Genomic DNA, 21,983 nt, shown 5'->3' with positions numbered 1-21,983 from the left:
GCTATTTTTACCACCTGTTATCTCATAACTACAAATTGATTGTGTTTTAGAGGGATTACCTGGAGAATCCTGGTTAAGGAGGCATGAAGTATGGACTTGGATGACTGTTGCCCCATTTCCAAGCTCTTGGGGAAACCCAAGCTCTCATGACATCTCAGGTTCCTAAGTAACATACCAGATTCTGACTTCCCCAAAGCTAGAACTTTCTTCTGTCTTCTTTGGTCTAGGATTCTATTCCCCTGGGATCCACCATGCTCATGAACCAATTTTTAAGGATATCTGTGCTAATGTAACATTTGACAACATCTACATTTTAGAGGACTTTTCTAAAGAGTCTATAAACCCAAAGGAATAATTCTAATGGTGGGCCTTTTAGTTACCACGGCTGCTTCTTCTGGGATCCTGAAATTATACTGTCTACATAGACAATGGCTTTCTTTATTAGGCAATGGATAATCCTGATTGATTTCTCAGCACCAACACTACCCCAACATACGTTTCCCTCCTGAAAGCTGGTAACACACATTCCCTATGAGGTCAAAAACTTACTGAGAGGATAGTAGTAATGATTAATATTCCTGCCAGGGAAAAGAAATAAACTGCTCACCTGCTGGGATGTACTAACTTCTCACCTTTTCAGGGAATGTTGCAAACACTGAAAGATGTGGCTTGCTAAATAAATTCAAACAGTAGAAGAGAGTTCATTTGTCTTCTAGATAAGGAACAATTAGCTATCCTCTCATTAGCCTATTCCATTAGTAGCATATGCAGTAAATACAACATAACTCTATTATAATGTAGCTTATTACAAAAATTCTACCTTACCAAGGATTCAGTTTCCCTGAGACATAATTTCCTAGAGGAGGAGCCTGGTTAATTTAATCAATGCAAAGTAAGATTAGCCTTATATCTGCAAAACCATTATACAAACTCAATTAAACAGACATTAACACCTCCTATTTGTAAAGCACTAGAGTAGGTGATACAAACTGCTGACATTTGTATAGTCTTTTGGCATAGTATTATATCAGCCCCTCGCATCAACTCTGCATGGTTTTATCATTTCCATTTTACATTTGAGGAACCTGAGGGTGAGAGGGATAAATGACTTAATATGAAATGTCACCTGAGCATCAGAGGAGAGGAAGAGGGTGGTGGAATAGGAGGATACTAGCCTTGCCTTATCCCATGAACACAGCTAGATAACTGTTAAATCATACTAAATACCCCAGAAATTGACCTGAAAACTGACAGAACAAACCCCACAATTAAAGGGAAAGAAGAGCCACCCTGAAGAAGATAAGAAGTGAGGAGACGTGGGTTAGGGGAGAAGCAGTTCATGGCTGCTGTGGAGGGGAGGGAGCTGCTGTCATGGAGACGGGAGAGAGAGAGGAGCACACAGGGGAACACACAAAGAGAATGTTACCCCAAAACCATTGGCTTGGAAATGAGAGGGACTGAATTTTATGAGTTCAACAACAATCAAGGCTTAAAGCCTGGAGTTTTAAAGGTCAGAAGCCTTGGCTGGGATAGAGCTGGGAGAGCACTGTACTGCTCCTGGAGAGAAGTCAGGCAAACAACCCAGGGGCAGACAGCATGGGAGCAGTGATCTGAAGAGCTCCAGGGACACACAGAGGGGAGGTTATTTGCTTTTCTTGGAGCACATCCGTGAGAGGCAGTGTTCATGGAGATACCTCTCTGGGAACAAAGGAGCAAGCCCATGCCATTTTCCTCCCTTGCCCCTCAGCATAAGCACAGAGCCATCTGTGGGGAGCAGCACAATGCAGACACTGGCTGCCTAACTTACACCAAGCCCCACTCCCACACATTCTGGAAGAACCACCCTTCTTAGTCAATGCTTGCCTCAGTCACAACATAGTGGCCCCTCCTTCATAAGACCAGCACAAACTCCAGCCTATACCACATCTCCCAACCAGAGAGTTTTGCATGGCTTCAGTTCTAGTGGAGGTGGTTAACAGATTTCATTTCACAAGCAGGCCAGAGAACACGTAGCTAAAACTCGCCACATTCCGGTCAGGGACCAAACACTGCCCACAGCTGGCAAGTAGAACCTCTGCAGATGGCTGGCATGAAGGATAGAGCAGCCATAACACAATAGCAGAGTGCATGTAGCACACACCAGAGACACTCCCTGAAGTGCCAGGCTCTGGGCACTACATGACCTCTTTTTCATAAGCTATTAATTTTAGGAGCAGTAGACATAACTGGCTTTTCTAACAGAGAGGAGGCAGAGACTTAGACAAAATGTGAAGATGGAGGAATGTATCACAAATGAAAGAACAAGATAAGGCCACAGCCAGAGATCTAAGTGAAACATATATAAGTAACATGCCTGAAGGACAATTTGAAGCAATGATCATAAGGATACTTACTGGGTTTGAGAAAAGAAGACATTAGTGAGACCCTTGCCACAGAGATAAGAGTTAAAAAAGAATCAGAGATCAAGAGAGCAGTAAACAAGATTAGAAACACACTTAACACAGTGAACAGCAGACTGGAAGAAGCAGAGGAACAAATTAATGACCTAGAAGACAAAGTGTTGGGAAGCAATGGAGCTGAACAAAAGAAAGAACTATGCAAAAATGAAAATAGACTTAGGGAACTCAGTCACTCCTTCAAATGTAATAACATTCATATTGTAGGAGTCCCAGAAGAGAGAAGGGGGCAGATAATTTATCTGAAGAAGTAATAGCTGAAAACTTCCCTAATCTGCAGAAGGAAGCAGACCTTCAGATCCAGAAAGCAGAGAGAACTCCCAATAAAATCAACAAAACCGGGGGCACCTGGGTGGCTCAGTCAGCATCTGACTTCGGCTCAGGTCATGATCTCCCGATTCATGAGTTCAAGCCCTGCGTTAGGCTTTCTGCTGTCAATGCAGAGCCTGCTTCAGATCCTCTGTCTCCTCTCTCTCTCTGTCCCTCCCCTGCTCATGTGCTCACTCTCTCTCTCTCAAAAAATAAACATTAAAAAAACAACAACAACAAAACCAGGCCAACACCGAGACATATAATTAAATTTGCACAATATAGTGATAAAGAAAAAAAAAAATCTTAAAGACAAAAGAAGTCATTAACTTACAAGGGAAGACCCATAAGCTAGCTGGAGATTTCTCAACAGAACCTTGGCAAGCCAGAAGGGAGTGGCATGATATATTCAAAGTGCTGAATGAGAAAAATCTGCCACCAGGAATACTCTATCCAACAAGGTTATAATTCAGAATAGAAGAAGAGATAGTTTCCTAGATGAATAAAAACTAAAGGACTTCATGACCCTAAACCAGCCTTGCAAGAAATATTAAAGGGGATTCTTTGAGTGGGAAGGAGAAACCAAAAGTGATAAAGGCAGGAAACACAAGGCAGAAAAAATGAGTATTTCTGTAAAAATCAGTCAAGGAACTCAAATGCACAAAAAGGATATAATATTTAATAACACATCTGAAATAGGAGGAGAGGAGGTTCAAACTTAAGCAACCATCAACTTAATATAGACTGCTATTTCAGAAGAGGTTATATACACCCTAATGGTAACCATATATTAAAACCACTAATAATCATGCAAAGAATAAGGAGAAAGAAATTCAGATATATCAGTAAAGAAAATCAGCAAAATTGGCACAAAAACAGACACATAGACCAATGGAATAGAATAGAAACCCCAGAACTAGACCCACAAATGTATGACCAACTCATCTTTGACAAAGCAGGAAAGAACATCCAATGGAAAAAAGACAGTCTCTTTAACAAATGGTGCTGGGAGAACTGGACAGCAACATGCAGAAGGTTGAAACTAGACCACTTTCTCACACCATTCACAAAAATAAACTCAAAATGGATAAAGGACCTGAATGTGAGACAGGAAACCATCAAAACCTTAGAGGAGAAAGCAGGAAAAGACCTCTCTGACCTCAGCCGTAGCAATCTCTTACTTGACACATCCCCAAACGCAAGGGAATTAAAAGCAAAAGTGAATTACTGGGACCTTGTGAAGATAAAAAGCTTCTGCACAGCAAAGGAAACAACCAACAAAACTAAAAGGCAACCAACGGAATGGGAAAAGATATTTGCAAATGACATATCAGACAAAGGGCTAGTATCCAAAATCTATAAAGAGCTCACCAAACTCTACACCCGAAAAACAAATAACCCAGTGAAGAAATGGGCAGAAAACATGAATAGACACTTCTCTAAAGAAGACATCCGGATGGCCAACAGGCACATGAAAAGATGTTCAGCGTCGCTCCTTATCAGGGAAATACAAATCAAAACCACACTCAGGTATCACCTCACGCCAGTCAGAGTGGCCAAAATGAACAAATCAGGAGACTATAGATGCTGGAGAGGATGTGGAGAAACGGGAACCCTCTTGCACTGTTGGTGGGAATGCAAATTGGTGCAGCCGCTCTGGAAAGCAGTGTGGAGGTTCCTCAGAAAATTAAAAATAGACCTACCCTATGACCCAGCAATAGCACTGCTACGAATTTATCCAAGGGATACAGGAGTACTGATGCATAGGGGCACTTGTACCCCAATGTTCATAGCAGCACTCTCAACAATAGCCAAATGATGGAAAGAGCCTAAATGTCCATCAACTGATGAATGGATAAAGAAATTGTGGTTTATATACACAATGGAGTACTACGTGGCAATGAGAAAGAATGAAATATGGCCTTTTGTAGCAACGTGGATGGAACTGGAGAGTGTGATGCTAAGTGAAATAAGCCATACAGAGAAAGACAGATACCATATGGTTTCACTCTTATGTGGATCCTGAGAAACTTAACAGAAACCCATGGGGGAGGGGAAGGAAAAAAAAAAAAAAGAGGTTAGAGTGGGAGACAGCCAAAGCATAAGAGACTGTTAAAAACTGAGAACAAACTGAGGGTTGATGGGGGTGGGAGGGAGGAGAGGGTGGGTGATGGGTATTGAGGAGGGCACCTTTTGGGATGAGCACTGGGTGTTGTATGGAAACCAATTTGACAATAAATTTCATATATTAAAAAAAATAAAAAATAAATAAAAAAAAAAGAAAATCAGCAAATCATGAAAGAGAGGAAGACATGAAAGGATCAGAGAAAATCTCCAGAAACAACCACAAAATAAACAATAAAATGGCAGTAAATAATACCTATCAATAATTACTTTGAATGTAAATGGACTAAATGCATAGGGTGTCAGAATGGATAAAAAAACAAGACCCATCTATATGCTGCCTTGAGACTCATTTTAGACCTAATGACAACTGCAGATTGAAAGTGAGAGGATGGAGAAACATTTATCATGCAAATGGATGTCAAAGGAAAGCCATAGTACCCATATTTATATTGGAGAAACTAGACTTCAAAACAAAGACTGTAACAAGAGACAAAGAAGGGCATTATAAAATAATGAAAGAGACAATCCAACAAGAAGATAGAACAATTGTAAATACTTATGCACCCAAATATGGGACATGATAATGGGGCCACCAATTATATAAAACAATAACAAACATAAAGGAGCTAACTGATAATAAATAGTAGTGGATTTTAACACACCACTTAAGCCAATGGACAGTTCATCTAAACAGAAAGTCAACACATAAACAATGGCTTTGGATGACACATTGGACGAGATGGACTTATCAGATATATTCAGAATATTCCATCTTTGAACAGCAGAGTACACATTCTTTTAAAAAATGGCTCTTTTTTTTTTTTAAAGTTTATATATTTTGAGAGAGAGGAAGAGAGAGAAAATCCCAAGCAGCTCCACACTGTCAGTGTAGAGCCTGATGCAGGGCTCGAACTTATAAACTATGAGATCATGACCTGCACCAAAATAAAGAGTCAGACACTTAACTGACTGAGCCACCCAGGTGACCCAGAATACACATTCTTTTCAAGTGCAAGTGGAACATTCTCTAGAATAGATCACATATTAGGTCACAAAACAGGACTCAACAAATACAAAAAGACTGAAGTCATACCATGCATCTTTTCTAAGTGCAATGCTATGAAACTAGAAGTCAACCCCAAGAAGAAATCTGGAAAAAACACAAATACATGGAGGTAAAACATCATGGTAATAAACAATGGATGGATTAGCGAGGAAATCAAAGAAGAAATTAAGAAATACATGAAACCAAAGAAAATGAAAACATCAAAAGCTTTGGGATGCAGCAAAAGCTGTCCTAAGGTGGAAGTATAGAGTAACACAGGCCTACCTCAAGAAGCAAGAAAAATCTCAAACAACCTAATCTTACACCTGGAGGGGCTAGAAAAAGAACAAAAAATGAATCCTAAAGCCAGCAGAAGGAAAGAAATAATAAAGATTAGAGCAGAAATAAATGAAATAGAAACCTAAAAAAGCTATAGAACAGGTCAATGAAACCAGGAGCTGGTTCTTTGAAAAAAAAAATCAATAAAATCAATAAACTTCTAACCAGAGAAAGGACCAAATAAATAAAATCACAAATAAGAGGAGAAATAACAACCAACACCACATAAATACAATTATAACAGATTATGAAAAACTATATGCTAACAAACTGGACAACCTAGAAGAAATGGATAAATTCTTAAAAACATATAACTTACCAAAAGTTAAATAGGAAGAAATAGAAAACCTGAACAGACTGATAACCAGCAAAGAAATGGAATCAGTAATCAAAAGACTCTCAAAGAACAAAAGCCCATGGCTAGATGGCTTTAAAGGTGAATTCTACCAAACATTTAAAGAATTAATGCCTATTCTTCTCAAACTATTCCAAAAAAATAGAAAAGGAAGAAAAACTTCCAAATTCATCTTATAAGACCAGCATTACCCTGATACCAAAACCAGATAAGGACTCCGCTAAAAAAGAGAACTATAAGTCAATATTCCTGATGAACATGGATGCAAAAATTCTCAATAAAATATATAGCAAACCGAATCAAATAATACATTAAAAAATTTATGCACCCCAATCAAGTGGGATTTATTCCTGGTTGCAAGGGTGGTTCAATATTCACAAATCAATCAATGTGATTCGTCACATGAATAAGAGGAAGGAAAAGAACTATATGATCATTTCAATAGATGCAGAAAAAGCATTTGACAAAGTACAACATCCATTTATGATAAAAACCCTCACTCAACAAAGTAGATTTAGAGGGAACACACCTCAACATAGTAAAAGCCATATATGAAAAACCCACACAAGCATCATCCTCAGGATGAAAAACAGAGCTTTTCCTCTTTTGTCAGGAACAGGACAGGAATGTTCACTCTCACCACTTTCATTCAACATAGTACTGGAAGCCCTAGCCTCAGCAATTAAACAACACAAAGAAATAAAAGGAATCCAAATTGGCAAGAAAGAAAGAAAACTTTCTCTATTTGCAGATGACATGATACTCTATATAGAGAATCCAAAAGACTCTGCCAAAAAAACACATTAATTCAGTAAAGTCACAGGATACAAAATCAATGTACAGAAATCTGTTGCATTTCTATACACCTATAATGAAGTAGCAGGAAGAGAAATTAAGGAATCAATCTCCTTTACAATTACACCAAAAACAATAAGATACCTAGGAATAAACCTAACCAAAGAGGTGAAAGACCTGTATTCTGAAAACTATAAAAAAAAAATGATGAAAGAAATTGAAGATGACACAAAGAAATGGGAAGACATTCCATGCTCATGGATTGGAAGAACAAATATTGTTAAAATGTCTATACTACCCAAAGCAATCTACACATTTAATGCAATTTCTATCAAAATACCAACAACATTTTTCACAGAACTAGTATGAACTATCCTAAACTTTGTATGGAACCACAAAAGACCTTAAATAGCCAAATCAACCTTGAAAAAGAAAAAGCTGGAGGCATCATAATACCAGACTTCAAGTTATATTACAAAGCTAGAGTGATCAGAACAATTTTATGCCAGTACCACAAAAATAGACACATAGATCAATTGAACAGGATAGAAAAACAAGAAATGAACCCACAACTATATGGTCTATTAAAAAGCAGGAAAGAATATCCAGTGGGAAAAAGATAGTCTCTTCAACAAATGGTGTTGGGAAAACTGGACAGCAACATGCAAAAGAATGAAACTGGACCACTTTCTTTTTTTAAAAAAAAAATTTTTTTTCAACGTTTATTTATTTTTGGGACAGGGAGAGACAGAGCATGAACGGGGGAGGGTCAGAGAGAGAGGGAGACAGAGAATCGGAAACAGGCTCCAGGCTCTGAGCCATCAGCCCAGAGCCTGACGCGGGGCTCGAACTCACGGACCGCGAGATCGTGACCTGGCTGAAGTCGGACGCTTAACCGACTGCGCCACCCAGGCGCCCCTGGACCACTTTCTTAAAATCAAACACAAAAATAAGTTAAAAATGGATGAAAGACGTAAATGTGAGACCTGAAACCACAAAAATCCTAGAAGAGAGCACAAGCAGTAACTTGTTTGACATCGACTATAACAACATGTTTCTAGATATATCTCCTGAGGCAAGGGAAACAGAAGCAAAAATAAACTATTGGTACTACATCAAAACGAAAAGCTGCACAGTGAAGTAAACAATTGACAAAACTCAAAGGCAACCTACGGAATGGGAGAAGATATTTGCAAATGATATATCTGAATTATACATAAGTATCTGTATCTCTGTTATCTAAAATATTTAATGAATTTATAAAACTCAACACCTCAAAAATGAATAACCCAATTAGAAAATAGGCAGAAGATATGAATAGACATTTTCCCAAAGAAGACATTAAGATGGCTAAACAGACACATGAAAATATGCTCAACATCACTCATCATCAGGGAAATACAAATCAAAACCACAATGAGACATCACCTCACACCTGTCAGAGATTATGTAATTTAAGTCCTCCATTTAGCACAGTGTTTTAGGAATAGTAGGGACTCAATAAGTAGTGTTGGTATATATATGTGTATATATATATATATATATGTATATATATATATATATATACACATATATATATATTTAAATATTTATTCTATTTATTCTTCTCTATTTCTATTTATTTGCTCTTAGGGTATTATGTAAAATTTTGTTTTATCAAAGTAATTCCTATACATAAATAATCAAATATCATTGAAGTATCTTTCTCATTAAAAGCAGTCTTGTGCCTACTTTCCTAACTCTTACCTCCAAAGCAGCCACATTTACTATGTAACTTGCATCTTCTGATAATCACCTTCATTGTTCTCGAATTAGCTTATTCTATTCTCTATTTATTAGCTTTAGAGAGTATTTACTGACTTCTCATTATGACCTTTGAGAATTGCTTTGTTATCCCAACTTCTCCCCTCCATTTTCCCAGTAGAATTAGAATTTTCACTTAAACTAGTACATCGTATTTATACTATTACAACCATAAATATTGTTCACTGCTGAGTCAAGTAACTCACAATGATTATCTGCCCTCATATAGGTGTTTGTTTTCTTGGAGTAAATTATTTCCTTTTCTTTCATTTGCTTAATTTTCTATGTACATACAGCTTGTTTGTTCTTTTTTTTTTTTTTAACGTTTATTTATTTTTGAGACAGAGAGAGACAGAGCATGAACAGGGGAGGAGCAGAGAGAGGGGGAGACACAGAATCCGAAACAGGCTCCAGGCTCTGAGCTGTCAGTACAGAGCCCGACGCGGGGCTCGAACTCACAGACCGTGAGATCATGACCTGAGCCGAAGTCGGCCGACTAACCGACCAAGCCACCCAGGCGCCCCTGGCTTGTTTGTTCTTAATACATCAACAGATCTGTTGAATGCCTGGTAATCATTGTTTCAAACTCAAAAGCCCATGAAATAATCTATAAGTTCCATTTTTTTCTGTCGTGGAGACCTCCCTTCACAGGATTCTGTCCTTGTGCTCTAATGTGGACAGGTTGCTCTCTTGTCTAAATGTCATGCTAGGACTTTCCTTAGCATTTTAGTTTGGGGCTTGTTTTTTGAGAGAGTTTGCTAATGTGAATATAACTAGAATGAGGAAGCATTAATATTTTGGATTCAAATTATTAATCTATACTGCTTCTATGTCCTGGATTCACCAGCCAGTGAGGTCACATAAAATGAGGTCACATTTTTTGATGCCCAAGTTATAATGGCTGAAGCCTTCACAGTTTGAATGCAAGATCTGCGCACCACTAACTGCAAAGTTCCCGCTGAGTTTTTCTGGGGATCCCTAATAGGACTATGCTCATGTGTGCTCACTAGCTAGTCCATCTGCTGGTCACCACAAGGCATTTGCCATGTTCTTCCTCTTTTGCTGTGACTCCCCGGCAATATGTTTTGCCCTGAATATTGTTTGAAGGTGCTGATAGTATCCCTCATAAAACGGATGTTATATTTGCCAGGGGCATTTTCTCCTGATGTTACTATTTCCAAGAATGCCAGGGGTACTAGGTTTGATGGGAGGTCATCAATGACTCTTTTCCCAAGTCCACGCACTTCCCTACACCCCCTCCTCCACTGCTGTACTGTGGAACTCACAGTCTCTTTCAGTTTTTCCTTTTTGTAATTTCCTCTCTCCAAACCAATAATCATCAGCATTCACAACCCATTCAGTACCCATTTTGTCAGGAACAACATAAAAGCTAGAAGGTTCAGAAGCACAGCTCAACTATGTAATTTATTACCAAACCAGAATGTTTAACATTTATATTCTAGTGAGTTTCTTAAGCCAGAGAAACAGCTTTAAAATAAGATAGGTCCCCATTCTGGAGATCGAGAACTTCTTGCAACTTTGAAATGATGGACCTCTTTTTCTGCTAGGAAAGATTTTAAAAACCTTAGAGTCTACTTTCAATCCAAGTACCATATTGAAAATCTTTAAATATGCCCATATTTTAAAAAAATTTTTAATGTTTATTTTGAGAGAGAGAGAGACAGATACAGAGCGTGAGCAGGGGAAGGGCAGAGAAAGAGGGAGACACAGAATCTGAAGCAAGCTCCAGGCTCCAAGCTGTCAGCACTGAGCCTGATGTGGAGCTCAAACCCATGAACTATGAAATCATGATCTGGGCTGAAGTTGGATGCTTAACTGACTGAGCCACCCAGGTGCCCCAAAATATGTCCATATTTTTAAAGAAATCCTCAAAAATTTTTTCCTTAGGAGAATTTGGAAACTGTCTATAGATATTTAGAAATAATATTGAATTGAAATAGTAAATATTTCAGACTTCACTAGTTCAAACTGGACTTTGTCTTAAAAATGATGTAATTTGCTGAATTAGCATTTTCAAAAAATACTTAAAAGTGGAAATGTCACCAACAGAGAGATCTGCAGATGACAACAAAGGAAAGACTTTTTCTTGTGAAGTTTAAAGTAATACCATGTTGATCTTTGGGGCCAAATGAGAGAATTGTTTTCAAAATGAAGGCCATATTATTCCAGAAAGAAATTTAAGATAGTACAGAGACCCTTTATCACCTTCCCCTGCCTCCCTGTGAAGTGTCATTTCCTCCTTCTTTAATGTTCCAATTTTCATTTAGTGGAAGAAGACACTACAATTTACCAAATCAGTAAGAGGCAGAGCCTGGATTTTAACCCAGGTCAATTTGACTTCAAAACTGGTAGCTATTTCCTGCCTACCATATTGTGACATGTCATTTTGGATGGGTACAAAGATGTCCCTAAGGCGCAGGAGTTGTTCTAAGGGAACTACCCAGCTGTGTGGATTATGTGGGATTTCTCTGGCATATATAATGGTTCCCTGGTGATCCACACTCTATGTTGAAGGAGACTCTGGAGAAGATCTTCTGTGCAAGCAAATTTAATTCTAAATCTCACTGTCCCTCCCCTTTCTCCTAATGCCTTTTCTTCCATCCCTTTTTTAGAGAGAGGCCAAGTAACTGGTTGCTGATCCTACACTCTGCTCCCATAAGCCATCCACATGGCAGACCTGACTTACCTTTCCTATGACATCTGTTAACAGTTTAAGTGCCAGAGGATCATGAACCAAGGAGTCTGTGTAAAAGGAACCAAGGTATTTCTTTGGGTTGGTCGGATTGTCCTGGGCACACAGATCTGGGCGCATGTTGAATCCATGGGAAATTCTTCCTACTGTGAAAGGGAAGGCACCACCTGCAAGTAAACCCATTAGTGAGAGGTTAGTGTCATTGGAAAAGATATTTTTCAATCCTCATATTGTATGCAAAGAGGAGTTACTGTAGTCTATTATTTACAAAGAATGTACTGGAACCTAAATGCTGGGAGATGACCCAAAACAAATGATATGAACTCATCTATGAATTCATGTTCAAGGAATTTATTCTAAAGAAAGAAGACAAGTGTGTGAAGTTATGTGGTCAAGGTTTTCAAATGTAGCATGCTTAAAATAGCAGAATACAGAGGCAACCTATCAGCTGGGAAATATCCAAATAATGATGGCCTATCCATAAATGTACTGCCACGCATGCAACCATCAAAAGTGGTGGTTGTGGGGGTATGTGTGTGTGTGCCCAAGAGTCACAAACTCCAGTTCCCGTAAGGATCAAGCAGAAAATGTAAATTACTGAAATAGGCCTATTTGTAAATAATGGTGAATGGTAGGGACTCTTGCAAACTGGAGAGCTTATAGTCTGACTAGAGGAATTTAAACAAAATAAAACAAAAGCTATGCCAACCAAACTAACCTTGACTGCAAAAATGGAATTTGGCTCCCAAACCATCATATACTTTATGACTAGAATGATGGCTGCAAGCCTGTTATGGGCTGAATTATGTCCCTCCAAATTAATATGTTGAAGCCCTAACCCCCAATATAACTCTATTTGGACACAGGGCTTTTAAGGAGGTAATTAAGGTTAAATGAAGTCATAAGGTGGGACTTTAATCTGATAGGATTGGTGTTCTTATAAGAAGAGACTCCAGAGATCTTTGTCTCTCTGTGCATGCACAGATTAAAGGCCATGTGAGGACACAGTGAGTAAGTGGCCTCGTGCAATCCCGGCAGACAGGTCTCACCAGAAAACCAACCCCACTGGCACTTTGATCTTGGACTTCTGTCCTCCAGGACTATGAGAAAATAAGGTTCTGTTGTTTAAGCCACCGAGTCTGTGGTATTTTGTTATGGTAGATCAAGCTGAGTAATGCAGATACGGTCTTACCTCCATGTGCAAAACACACTTTCAGTTTAGGAAATTTCTCGAACACTCCTCCCATGATCATGGAGCAAATGGCTGTGGTGGTCTCTGCTGGCATTCCTGAAAGAGGAAGCAGTCACAGGGCACAGAGCAGGTCATCTCCAGCAAGAAGCTCAGTGATGCTAGTGGTTGGGGAATGTCAGCTTGCTGTGATTGTGACAAACAGGTTGCTGCCTCAGCATGGCTTGGTTGTAGACAACCTTTACTTTGGCAAGCAGACCATCTGAAGTTTCCTATGTGCCACTTGCAGGTGGAGTCATTTAATGGCCAACATAGTCAAGGAGCCAGAGGACCTAGCTTTTGTCCTGATTCCTCCAGCTTCACTTTAGGATGTTGTAGGGCAAGCAGAGTACAATGAGTCTGGGTTGAACCCTAATTCTTCCAATCTTCTGCTTCCTGGCCTTTGACAAATTATTTAACACCCCCAGGCCTGTGCTTCTTCACCTGTAAAATGGGGACACTGTTGCCCATCTTGCAAGACTGTTATGGAACCTTGCAAATGATGATGTTGAGAAAGTTCCTGGCCACTGGCCAGAGCTTCACATTAGAGGTGTTCAACAAATATTAGTTGCTTCTGTGCTTCAGTTTCTTCATCTGTACAATGGGTTTGTTCTTGCCACTAGTCCTCAATAAATATCAACTAAAATTATAATTCCTGCCAAATCTTTGCTGCATCTTAGAGATGAGGTTGAAAATAACTGGATTAAAATGAATTATTTCAAGTGCTTTGTGGTCCTAGAAGTAACTATTCCATGCTGACCCCTTTACCTCCACAGAGTTATTCTGGGTTACATTTCCAGGCTACTGCTTTTCAGACTATGACTAAAAAATCTCTGGGGGAATCCATATGCAAGCCTGTACCTTCTGGGGAAGACTGGCTCTCTGGCTGCCAAGTGGGGATTTACTAGATGCTCATCCTGCTCCAAATCTCTCATTGCTCTGTGGACAGAGATGCCTCTGGCTCCCTGACCTTTTGGGAATTCTGGAAGCACAATGATTCATATCCACCTGGGAGAAGTTTGTGGGCAGAACTTCCCGAAGGCAGAGAGATGGAGATGGACAGCATCACTTCTTTTTGGTCCTGTGATTCTGCTCTCCATCAATTACTTGGACCATGATTGCATACTCCATTCTCCATACAGGAGCCAAAGTGGAATATTTTCAGTGTCTGTTGCATCATGGCCCTCCCCTGCTGGGAATTCTCTAATCTGCTAATGACTACTTTTCCATTCACAATAGAATTCTGAAATTAGCCTGTTTGTTTGTTTATGGTCTGTATATTTGCTTGTCACCTGTTTCTTCTAACCAGAACATAGGCTTCAGAAAGGCAGAGGTTTTTTGTCCATGTCAATATCCAAAGTGCTAGGTACAGGGCCCAGCATGCTGGAGAGGATCAACATATATTTGTTGCATAAATGAATAATGAAATGACTCTTTATGCATATGTTCTCCTCTATTTTTCATGTGGGAGGCTGTAATGTAAATAAGTTTGTGGGACTTGTCAAAGTGTTATGTGAGTTAGGATGAGATTTTCTTTGGAGCTGGACAGCATTGGTCGCCCTTAGGTTATCTCTTCTTGCTAATTGTTGCTCGAGAATTTGGTGGGGGATGGGTAGGAAGCTGCCTTACTAAATACAATGGTCTAAAAAAGAAATCACAGAGGCATAAAATGTCAGAGCAGAAAGATAATCCAGACCAGCTCTCCCATTTTAACATGAGAAATGAGCCTATGAAGGTAAAGTGATTTGCCACATGTTATAGAAATAGAGACTGGCTGGAACTGAAATTCAGTTTTCTTAATTTCAATATATGGCTCCATTTAATTCTTCATTGTGGTTCCTTTATAATTACTTGTACTAATTGGGCTGAGGGGAGAATGGATAATGGCTTCCCTAAAGAAAATCCTGGGCTGTTCATCTGGGAACCCCACTATTCATTGGGTTTATAGATGAGTTGCACTTTTTACTTGTGGCCACAGTTACACCTGTCTCCATTTTTTGTTATCAGGGGTAATAAGGAGAAATTGGATAGGCCAAGCAGAGGTCTCTCCTCTTTTCCTCTCCCTTACTCTCATGTGGAACCGTGAATGAATAGTGCAGGAACAAAGAGCAGAAGAGAGAAGCAGATAATAGGAAAATTAAAAGCCTGGGTTATCTACAATATAGGGCCTCAGATCCTTCAGTGTTGGAAATTCTACTTGTAACCCCAGTGTTCTCATTTGCAAGACCTGATGCTATTATTGGCTCCTTAAAAAAATCTATTAGATAGGCATGGTTAGTTATTTTGGGGACCTTTTTGGGAGTCTGTTTAATGAGGTAGCTTTGGAGTCAGACAGATTTGTGTAAATTCCATTTTCACTTATTAATGGCATGACTTGGACAACTTATTTAACCACTGCAAGACTCAGTTTCTCTACGTATAAAATGGTTATTATGATGTCAACATCAAAGAGTTTTGTGTGGATATGACTAAAATTAAATAAGATAATATATACAGCATTTATCTAAAAGCTCAGGAACTCACAATCCTGTTCATAATTCATACTTTCTCTTTTTGACATAGTAGTGTTCCAGAGATAATTGGAAAAAAACTCAAAGGCTTGGTCCTCTTTTCCAGACTCTGAGCTGACACAAACCTACAAGCCAAGGGAGCCAGTATTTGGCCATTCGTCCATCCATCTGCATGTCCCAGGGGTGGACAAATAGGGAACAGTTCAACTTTTCAGCCACCTTTAAAGAAGCAGTGAGAGAGAGAGAAAGTGAGAGTTATTTGGATGAGCCAGCAAATATAGTGGACTATTTTAGGAAAACTATTTTTCTCTGGGTCTATATTGATCTGAGTAAATAGGCTAAACTACTTAAAAAATTTTTAAATATTCATTTAGTTTTGAGAGAGCAAGAGAGAGACAGAGCACGAGCAGGGAAGAGGCAGAGAGACAGGAGACACAGAATCTGAAGCAGGCTCCAGGCTCTGAGCTGTCAGTACAGAGCCCAACACAGTGCTCAAAACCACGAATTGTGAGATCAGGACCTGAGCTGAAGTCAGAAGCTCAACTGATGGAGCCACCCAGGTGCCCCAATAAGTTAAAATATTTTTGAAGTTGTTTCTTGATCTATGTAAAAGAGTCATTGAGAAATTCTGCTCCTGCTTAGAAAATAAAAATGTCACTTAGAATTAATAAGGGGGTTGGTGGATTTACCATTGAGGTTGATGAATTTAATATGTTGTTTGGCAAAAAAAGTCACAGGAAGTATCCATCATTCAACTGTTTTGGCTGAGAGCAAAATGCTTAAGGACTGATCCCACACATCAGATGCAGGTGAAATTCTCCCTGCTGGTTCCGACTTGATCCATTCTTTGAAAAGGATTGTTCAGATTGTATCCATACAGTCAGGGCTAGCGTGTTCCCTTATTTCCCCCCACTTAGAAACCTGAGGATGTAGAAAGTGAAGAAGTGATGCATTGGTGGCCAGGGGCTCATGACTGGCCTGGAGCAGGCTGGCCTGACCCAAGCCGTCAGCCATTCAGAGCATGACACCAGATGGAAATTTCCGGGGATCTCTGGGTACTCATGAAGCCTTAGGAGCCTAGCTGAGTCCCTGAACAGTCTGTTGAGAATGAGATGACTTTAGAACATCAAGAGCTGTCAGTGCCTCAGCTGGGCAGGTACTGAGATGAATGTCATGGGCAAACCTTCCAGGGCCTTCTGGGAAATGGAAATCCTATCTGGATGGAATGACTTTTGTGCAACAAAATGTTTAGTTTAAAAAAGTTCCCTCAATAGGCATTGAGTATGAGTGCTTAACAAGGTTCAAAACAGATTTTCCTTAGCGCATCTTTCCCAAATAATATTGAGGTGCTGGAGTGATTCATCCTACCTTTACATATAAATACGTGGGCTAAATGGGCTGATGCAATGCAAGTTCTGGGCTTAAGCATTTTTAAAATGAAGAAGAAGGGTGCCTGGATGGCTCGGTTGTTAAGTGTCTGACTCTTGATTTCCGCTCAGGTCATGATCTCACAGTCATGAGATCGAGCCCTGTATTGGGTTCTGTGCTGAGAGCGCAGAGCCTGCTTGGGATTCTCTCTCTTTTCTCTCTCATGCATGTGTTTTCTCTCCTTCACAATAAATAAATAAACATGAAACAAATAAAAAAAATAAAATGGAAAAGCAATTCTTGGACAGTAAGGGATTCTGGAAGTGGTAGGTAAAGAGTAGGTTGGAGAGAAAGGGCTTCTAATACATCAAGTTCTGGGGGCAGAAGGAAGAGAAGCTAATTAGTTTCTGATAATTAGTCTGGGTCATCTTTTTCGGATGGATTGACTTGACAAAATTACAAAATCATGGTATCTCAGTGAGATTTGACTCCTCATTAGGATGTAACTTTATTCTATGTGACTGTTACAGTACATTTCTATTCAATTCAAATTAGTAAATACTTTTGATCCCTTCTGTATGTGAGGCATTGTAGAGAACACAAAAAGGCACTTAAACTCTCAAAATCATATCTCATATTAATTGAGAACTTGCCATGTGCCAAAGCTGTTATAAGAATTTTACAGTTGTTAACTAGTTTAATCCTTTATAAGATGAGTACTTTTAAAAATTGAAATACAGTTCACACACATGTTACATTACTTTCAGGTGTACAATATGGCAGTGTGACAACTCTGTATGTTATGCTGTGCTCACACAACTAAGCTACCTTCTGTCACCATACAACTCTATTATAATATCGTTGACAATATTCCCTGTGCTGTACCTTTCATCCTCGTGACTTATTCATTCCATAACTGGAAACCTGTACCCCCCCTCCCCTTCACCCAGTTTGCCCATCCCACAGCTTCTTCCCCTCTGTTACTGTTCTTATTTGTTCGTTTGTCTTTTAGATTCCACATAAAAGTGAAATCATATGGTATTTGTCTTCCTCTGACTTATTTCACTTAGCATAACACCTTCTGGGATGAGCACTGTTATTACTCTCATTTTACAGAGAAAGAAACTAAGGCAAATAGAGGCTAGGTAACTCACTCAGGTCTTACAGCTGATAAATGGGAGAGGCAGGCAATCTGCCACTATCAGTCTCTCTGCCTCATACTTGTAACAAGATCATTTTTGTGCCTGAAAACTGACCTGAGCATGTATGGTTGGGTTCACCCACTAAGAATGGTAGTCTCGGAGATAAAGGGGATGGTTAGACACTTTGGAACTCCAGGATCCCCTAGAAATGACAAAGTCAGCTTGGCTCATGGTAACTCCTCTCATTTGCTTCAGTCATGTTATTGACACAAGTTAGAGACTAGTGAAGCTGCCAAGTCTTGCTAACCAAACAATTGTGCTGCCATCCCCAAGATACCACAAGTCAGCCAGGGCCTGGATGCTCTCCTGAATCCCCCAAGAGACCAGCCCCCCAAAAACCTTATTTAGAATGAGTGATGGGTTGAGCTAGTTATATGGAAAATACCCATTTGGGATGGCAACTGGTAGCTCTTGCTTTTTGAGCTCCTTAGTAATTCATAAACCCAATCCCAGTGAATAATAAAATGACTTGCAGTCGAAGGCTTCTTACATTGTGTTGAAAACAACTTGGATGCACAAGTAAATAAATCCTCTTTCAGAGCCCATTAAAGTTTCTAGAAAACATTCATTGCATCAGTCAGCCACTGCAGCCAGTAATCTCCAGGGAGTTCAATATTTAGAGGAACATTAAATCTTTCAGGTTATTTAGGAGGCAATTTAATAGGTAACCCCCCACCCTCAACTGGTGGGCAGTGTCCACAGATAACAGACATGGAAAAATTTTTGCATGTAGTCAGAGCTCAATAAATATTAAAGGAATACATAAATGATCAGTGATTACAGTGCCTAATGAGTCCACCTACATCTATTTAATGCATTATTGAAGATTTTCCATTTGCAATGAAAAGAATACAAAACAATACTGTTATAATTCTAGGAGGGAAGAAATAAAAAAGTGCAATTGAAAGTAGAATTATGCATCTTGATTCCTGATACTAAGAAAAGCAGATTTAGTTGCAGAAAGAACAGCAGGGTGGAGGAAGACTGGTAGAGAGGATCATGGGACTGTGGACACTTTAGGGGGATACTTAAGAGATGAAAATGGCACTGAGTTCCTAAAAATATACTTTGTAATGCAATATTTCAAATATAGAAAGTTGTAAACAATAGTACCATGAACTTCCATATATACTCACCAGTTTAGTTTCATCAAATGTTAGCATTTTGTGGCTTTGTTTTGTGTTACATATTTTAATTATACATTTTCAAAATATATGGCTTAGAAAGTATCTTCATTGAGGACTGGTTAAATAAATGAAAATATATCCATATGTTGGAATATTATGCAGTTATTTAAAAATCACACATTAAAAGAATTTTGATATATATTGGAAATTCTTGATTATGATATGAAATCACATATGTAGTAGAATTCAGATTTAAAATATAGATATATGCAGAAACACACAAGCAAAAAGTCAAATGAAATATATAATAACAGTGGTTATTTACCTTTGGGTAGTGGGATTATGGTTTATTTTTGTTTTTCTCTTTGGGCTTTTCTGTATTTTCCAGAATTTCTTCAAAATCACTTCATAATTTTAAAAAGTATTTTTTTTCTAAAGCAAAATTTTTTTTTTTTTTTGCATGTCACTAGCATGGTCTTTTACACCATGGCTGCGATGAGGGTAATATTTCAGCTTCCAAATGAAAGAGTAGGAAGATAGCATGAGGGATGGAAAGTAAGAGATTTTCCTGAGCCAACTCTGGGCTGATCAGGGAAGCATTTCTACCTGTCCCTCTTCTAGTGGAATGGCCCATTCCTTTTGGGGGACTCTGTCCACGTTTCCTGCTGTGTGTAGCATGTCATCAGGCATCTTTCTCTCCCCCTGCCAGGGGAGTGGCACACTGATATTCTGTCCTCCAGCACCGAGCACAGTGCCTGGCCCAGTTGCACGTTGGCTGAGCGAGCGCTGCATACTCACTGCATAGATGGGGAAGAGTTCCTGCGCGTTCAGGTCCCATTCATTGATGTGGGAGCCAATCTGGACCCCTGGAAAACCCAGCTCCTTCACACAGCGCTCCATTTCCTTGACGGCCAGCTCAGGGGCCTGCATGGGCAATGTCCCCAGACCCACAAACCTCCTGGGGTGCTTTGCAACGGTGGCAGCTAGGTCGTTGTTTAAAAGCTGGCACAGGTCTAGAGTGTCCTGAGGTTTGGCCTGGTAGAAAGAGGTAAGGGAGAACCATAATGTTCAAAACCTATACTTCTTTAAATATTTGCTCTGAACAACACCTCCCTTGGGCTGAACCATTTGTCATTCTCTATGGCTTTACCCCTCAACAAGCTGGGGCACATTCAAATAGGCACTGGCTGCAGGGGACCCTGAGGCAGATCACTGTAAATGCAAAGAAAACTGCTAGTATATTGCTGATTGATTAGAAAATTGAAGCTATCATTGGAAGGGATAGACACAGTTACTGGACCTGCTGTCATTCTGTAGAAGAGATGGAATGAGGATGGGCCACACTCCCCCGCCCACCCCAGCTCAGACAAGGGCCTGAAAGGCTGAACACAGAGCACCACAGCTCCTCCAGGCAGGAGGCAAGGCCTGGTGAGTGCCCCACACCACCAGCAGCACACCTCCTTGTCATACCTCACCATGGGACCCCCTCCTGTCCCTGTCTGTGTTCCTCTGCATCCTTCCCATTGGCGGTGACACTCAAGAGTTACCTTAGCAAAATGTTGAATGCAGATGGTTGGCTCTCTGTTCCCCTAACTTTCCCTTCTTTATTGTTCTCTTTCCTTTTAACTTCATCCCACCCCACTGCCAGGAATTTGGTACTCTCTTGAAATTCCAGTGGTCCAGTCAAAATGGTATGCAATCTTATAAGTTTGACCATATTGAAATCTTAGGGCATTTTTATTTTAAAGAATGAGTCTAATCACAGGAACGGGTAAAGACTAAAACACTAATGCTGGACTATGAGCACAGGTGGGGGAAACTATGTGGGAGCAGGTGCTATTTCCATTGTTCCGTAAATCACAACACAAATGAATATTTACTTGGTTGAATGGATACTTAGTGCACCCCCAGCTATGTACAAAAATGACCTTCCACAGGCTTGCGATCATGCCTGAAACTCAGCATGTGAGACTTGATCACTTGGGGAAAGGCATCCAACTGCAGGAATCCCATTTTGAACCGTGTGTTTCCCTGGGAGAGGCAACATATGAGGCCATTATTATTGCTCTCACTCTGTAATCATTGTCGTCTCAGAATAAACTTGCTTGTCATTTACTCAGCAAGGCAGTGCAGGAATGAATCATGAGACAGGCAAGTTCTGATAGGATTAAGGTTGAGTCTAGAACTGACCCATTCAGTGGAAATGTAATGTAAGTCACTTACTGACACATGGCTCCTGGCTACCATTCTGGACCGTGCGGGTCTCGAGCAAGAACATGACTAGGAAAAAGGCTGGGGAAGCGACACTGCAGTGTGAGAAGCTGGGGGTGACTGCTGGTCTCTAAAGAGAAGGAGAATTGGTGTGTGTGGGGGTGATGTCAAGACTTGAGGTATCTGTCTACTCTCTTGTGAGCCTGACATGGGCCTCCATCCACCAAGGAGATGATTTCAGGTTCACACTTACCCAGTAACTAAACATGACAGGAACTGTGGAAAGAGCTTGCACGGTCACCCCTAGACATAGACACAAAGAAAGACAAAGACAATGACATGAATAGTCCAGTCACTCTTCCAGCATTTCCCCAGGCCCAGGAAGTCTCCATCTC

At 39.9% G+C, this 21,983-nt stretch overlaps 1 protein-coding gene and 1 long non-coding RNA gene across 4 annotated transcripts in view; one reads left to right on the top strand and one right to left on the bottom strand.

The window, feature by feature from the left end:
• LOC112872283 (uncharacterized) overlaps positions 1-21,983 on the top strand; it is a 65,121-nt gene that overhangs the window by 22,571 nt on the left and 20,567 nt on the right. Inside the window, exon 3 of one of the 2 annotated variants that reach the window (XR_015254123.1) lies at positions 11,863-17,265. The exons of the other annotated variant lie outside the window; for it this stretch is intronic. This is a non-coding gene — a long non-coding RNA (uncharacterized LOC112872283). Of the gene's footprint in view, positions 1-11,862; positions 17,266-21,983 lie in introns of those variants that run through there. 2 annotated transcript variants of the gene reach the window in all.
• ACMSD (aminocarboxymuconate semialdehyde decarboxylase) overlaps positions 1-21,983 on the bottom strand; it is a 58,084-nt gene that overhangs the window by 15,729 nt on the left and 20,372 nt on the right. For both annotated transcript variants that reach the window (XM_086715215.1, XM_025935405.2), the window contains exons 4-8: positions 21,842-21,891; positions 20,176-20,412; positions 15,806-15,899; positions 13,135-13,230; positions 11,937-12,109 (exon numbers count right to left, since the gene is read on the bottom strand). In XM_086715215.1, coding sequence (XP_086571341.1) covers positions 11,937-12,109; positions 13,135-13,230; positions 15,806-15,899; positions 20,176-20,412; positions 21,842-21,891 — 650 coding nt within the window. The remainder of the gene's footprint in view (positions 1-11,936; positions 12,110-13,134; positions 13,231-15,805; positions 15,900-20,175; positions 20,413-21,841; positions 21,892-21,983) is intronic.

This window comes from Puma concolor, chromosome C1 (genome assembly GCF_028749965.1).
Source record: "Puma concolor isolate L17-30 chromosome C1, mPumCon1.1.hap2, whole genome shotgun sequence".
Classification (NCBI taxonomy): Eukaryota; Metazoa; Chordata; class Mammalia; order Carnivora; family Felidae; genus Puma; species Puma concolor.
The sequence above is the reverse complement of the archived record's forward strand: the minus strand, read 5'-3'. Positions and strand labels throughout refer to the sequence as shown.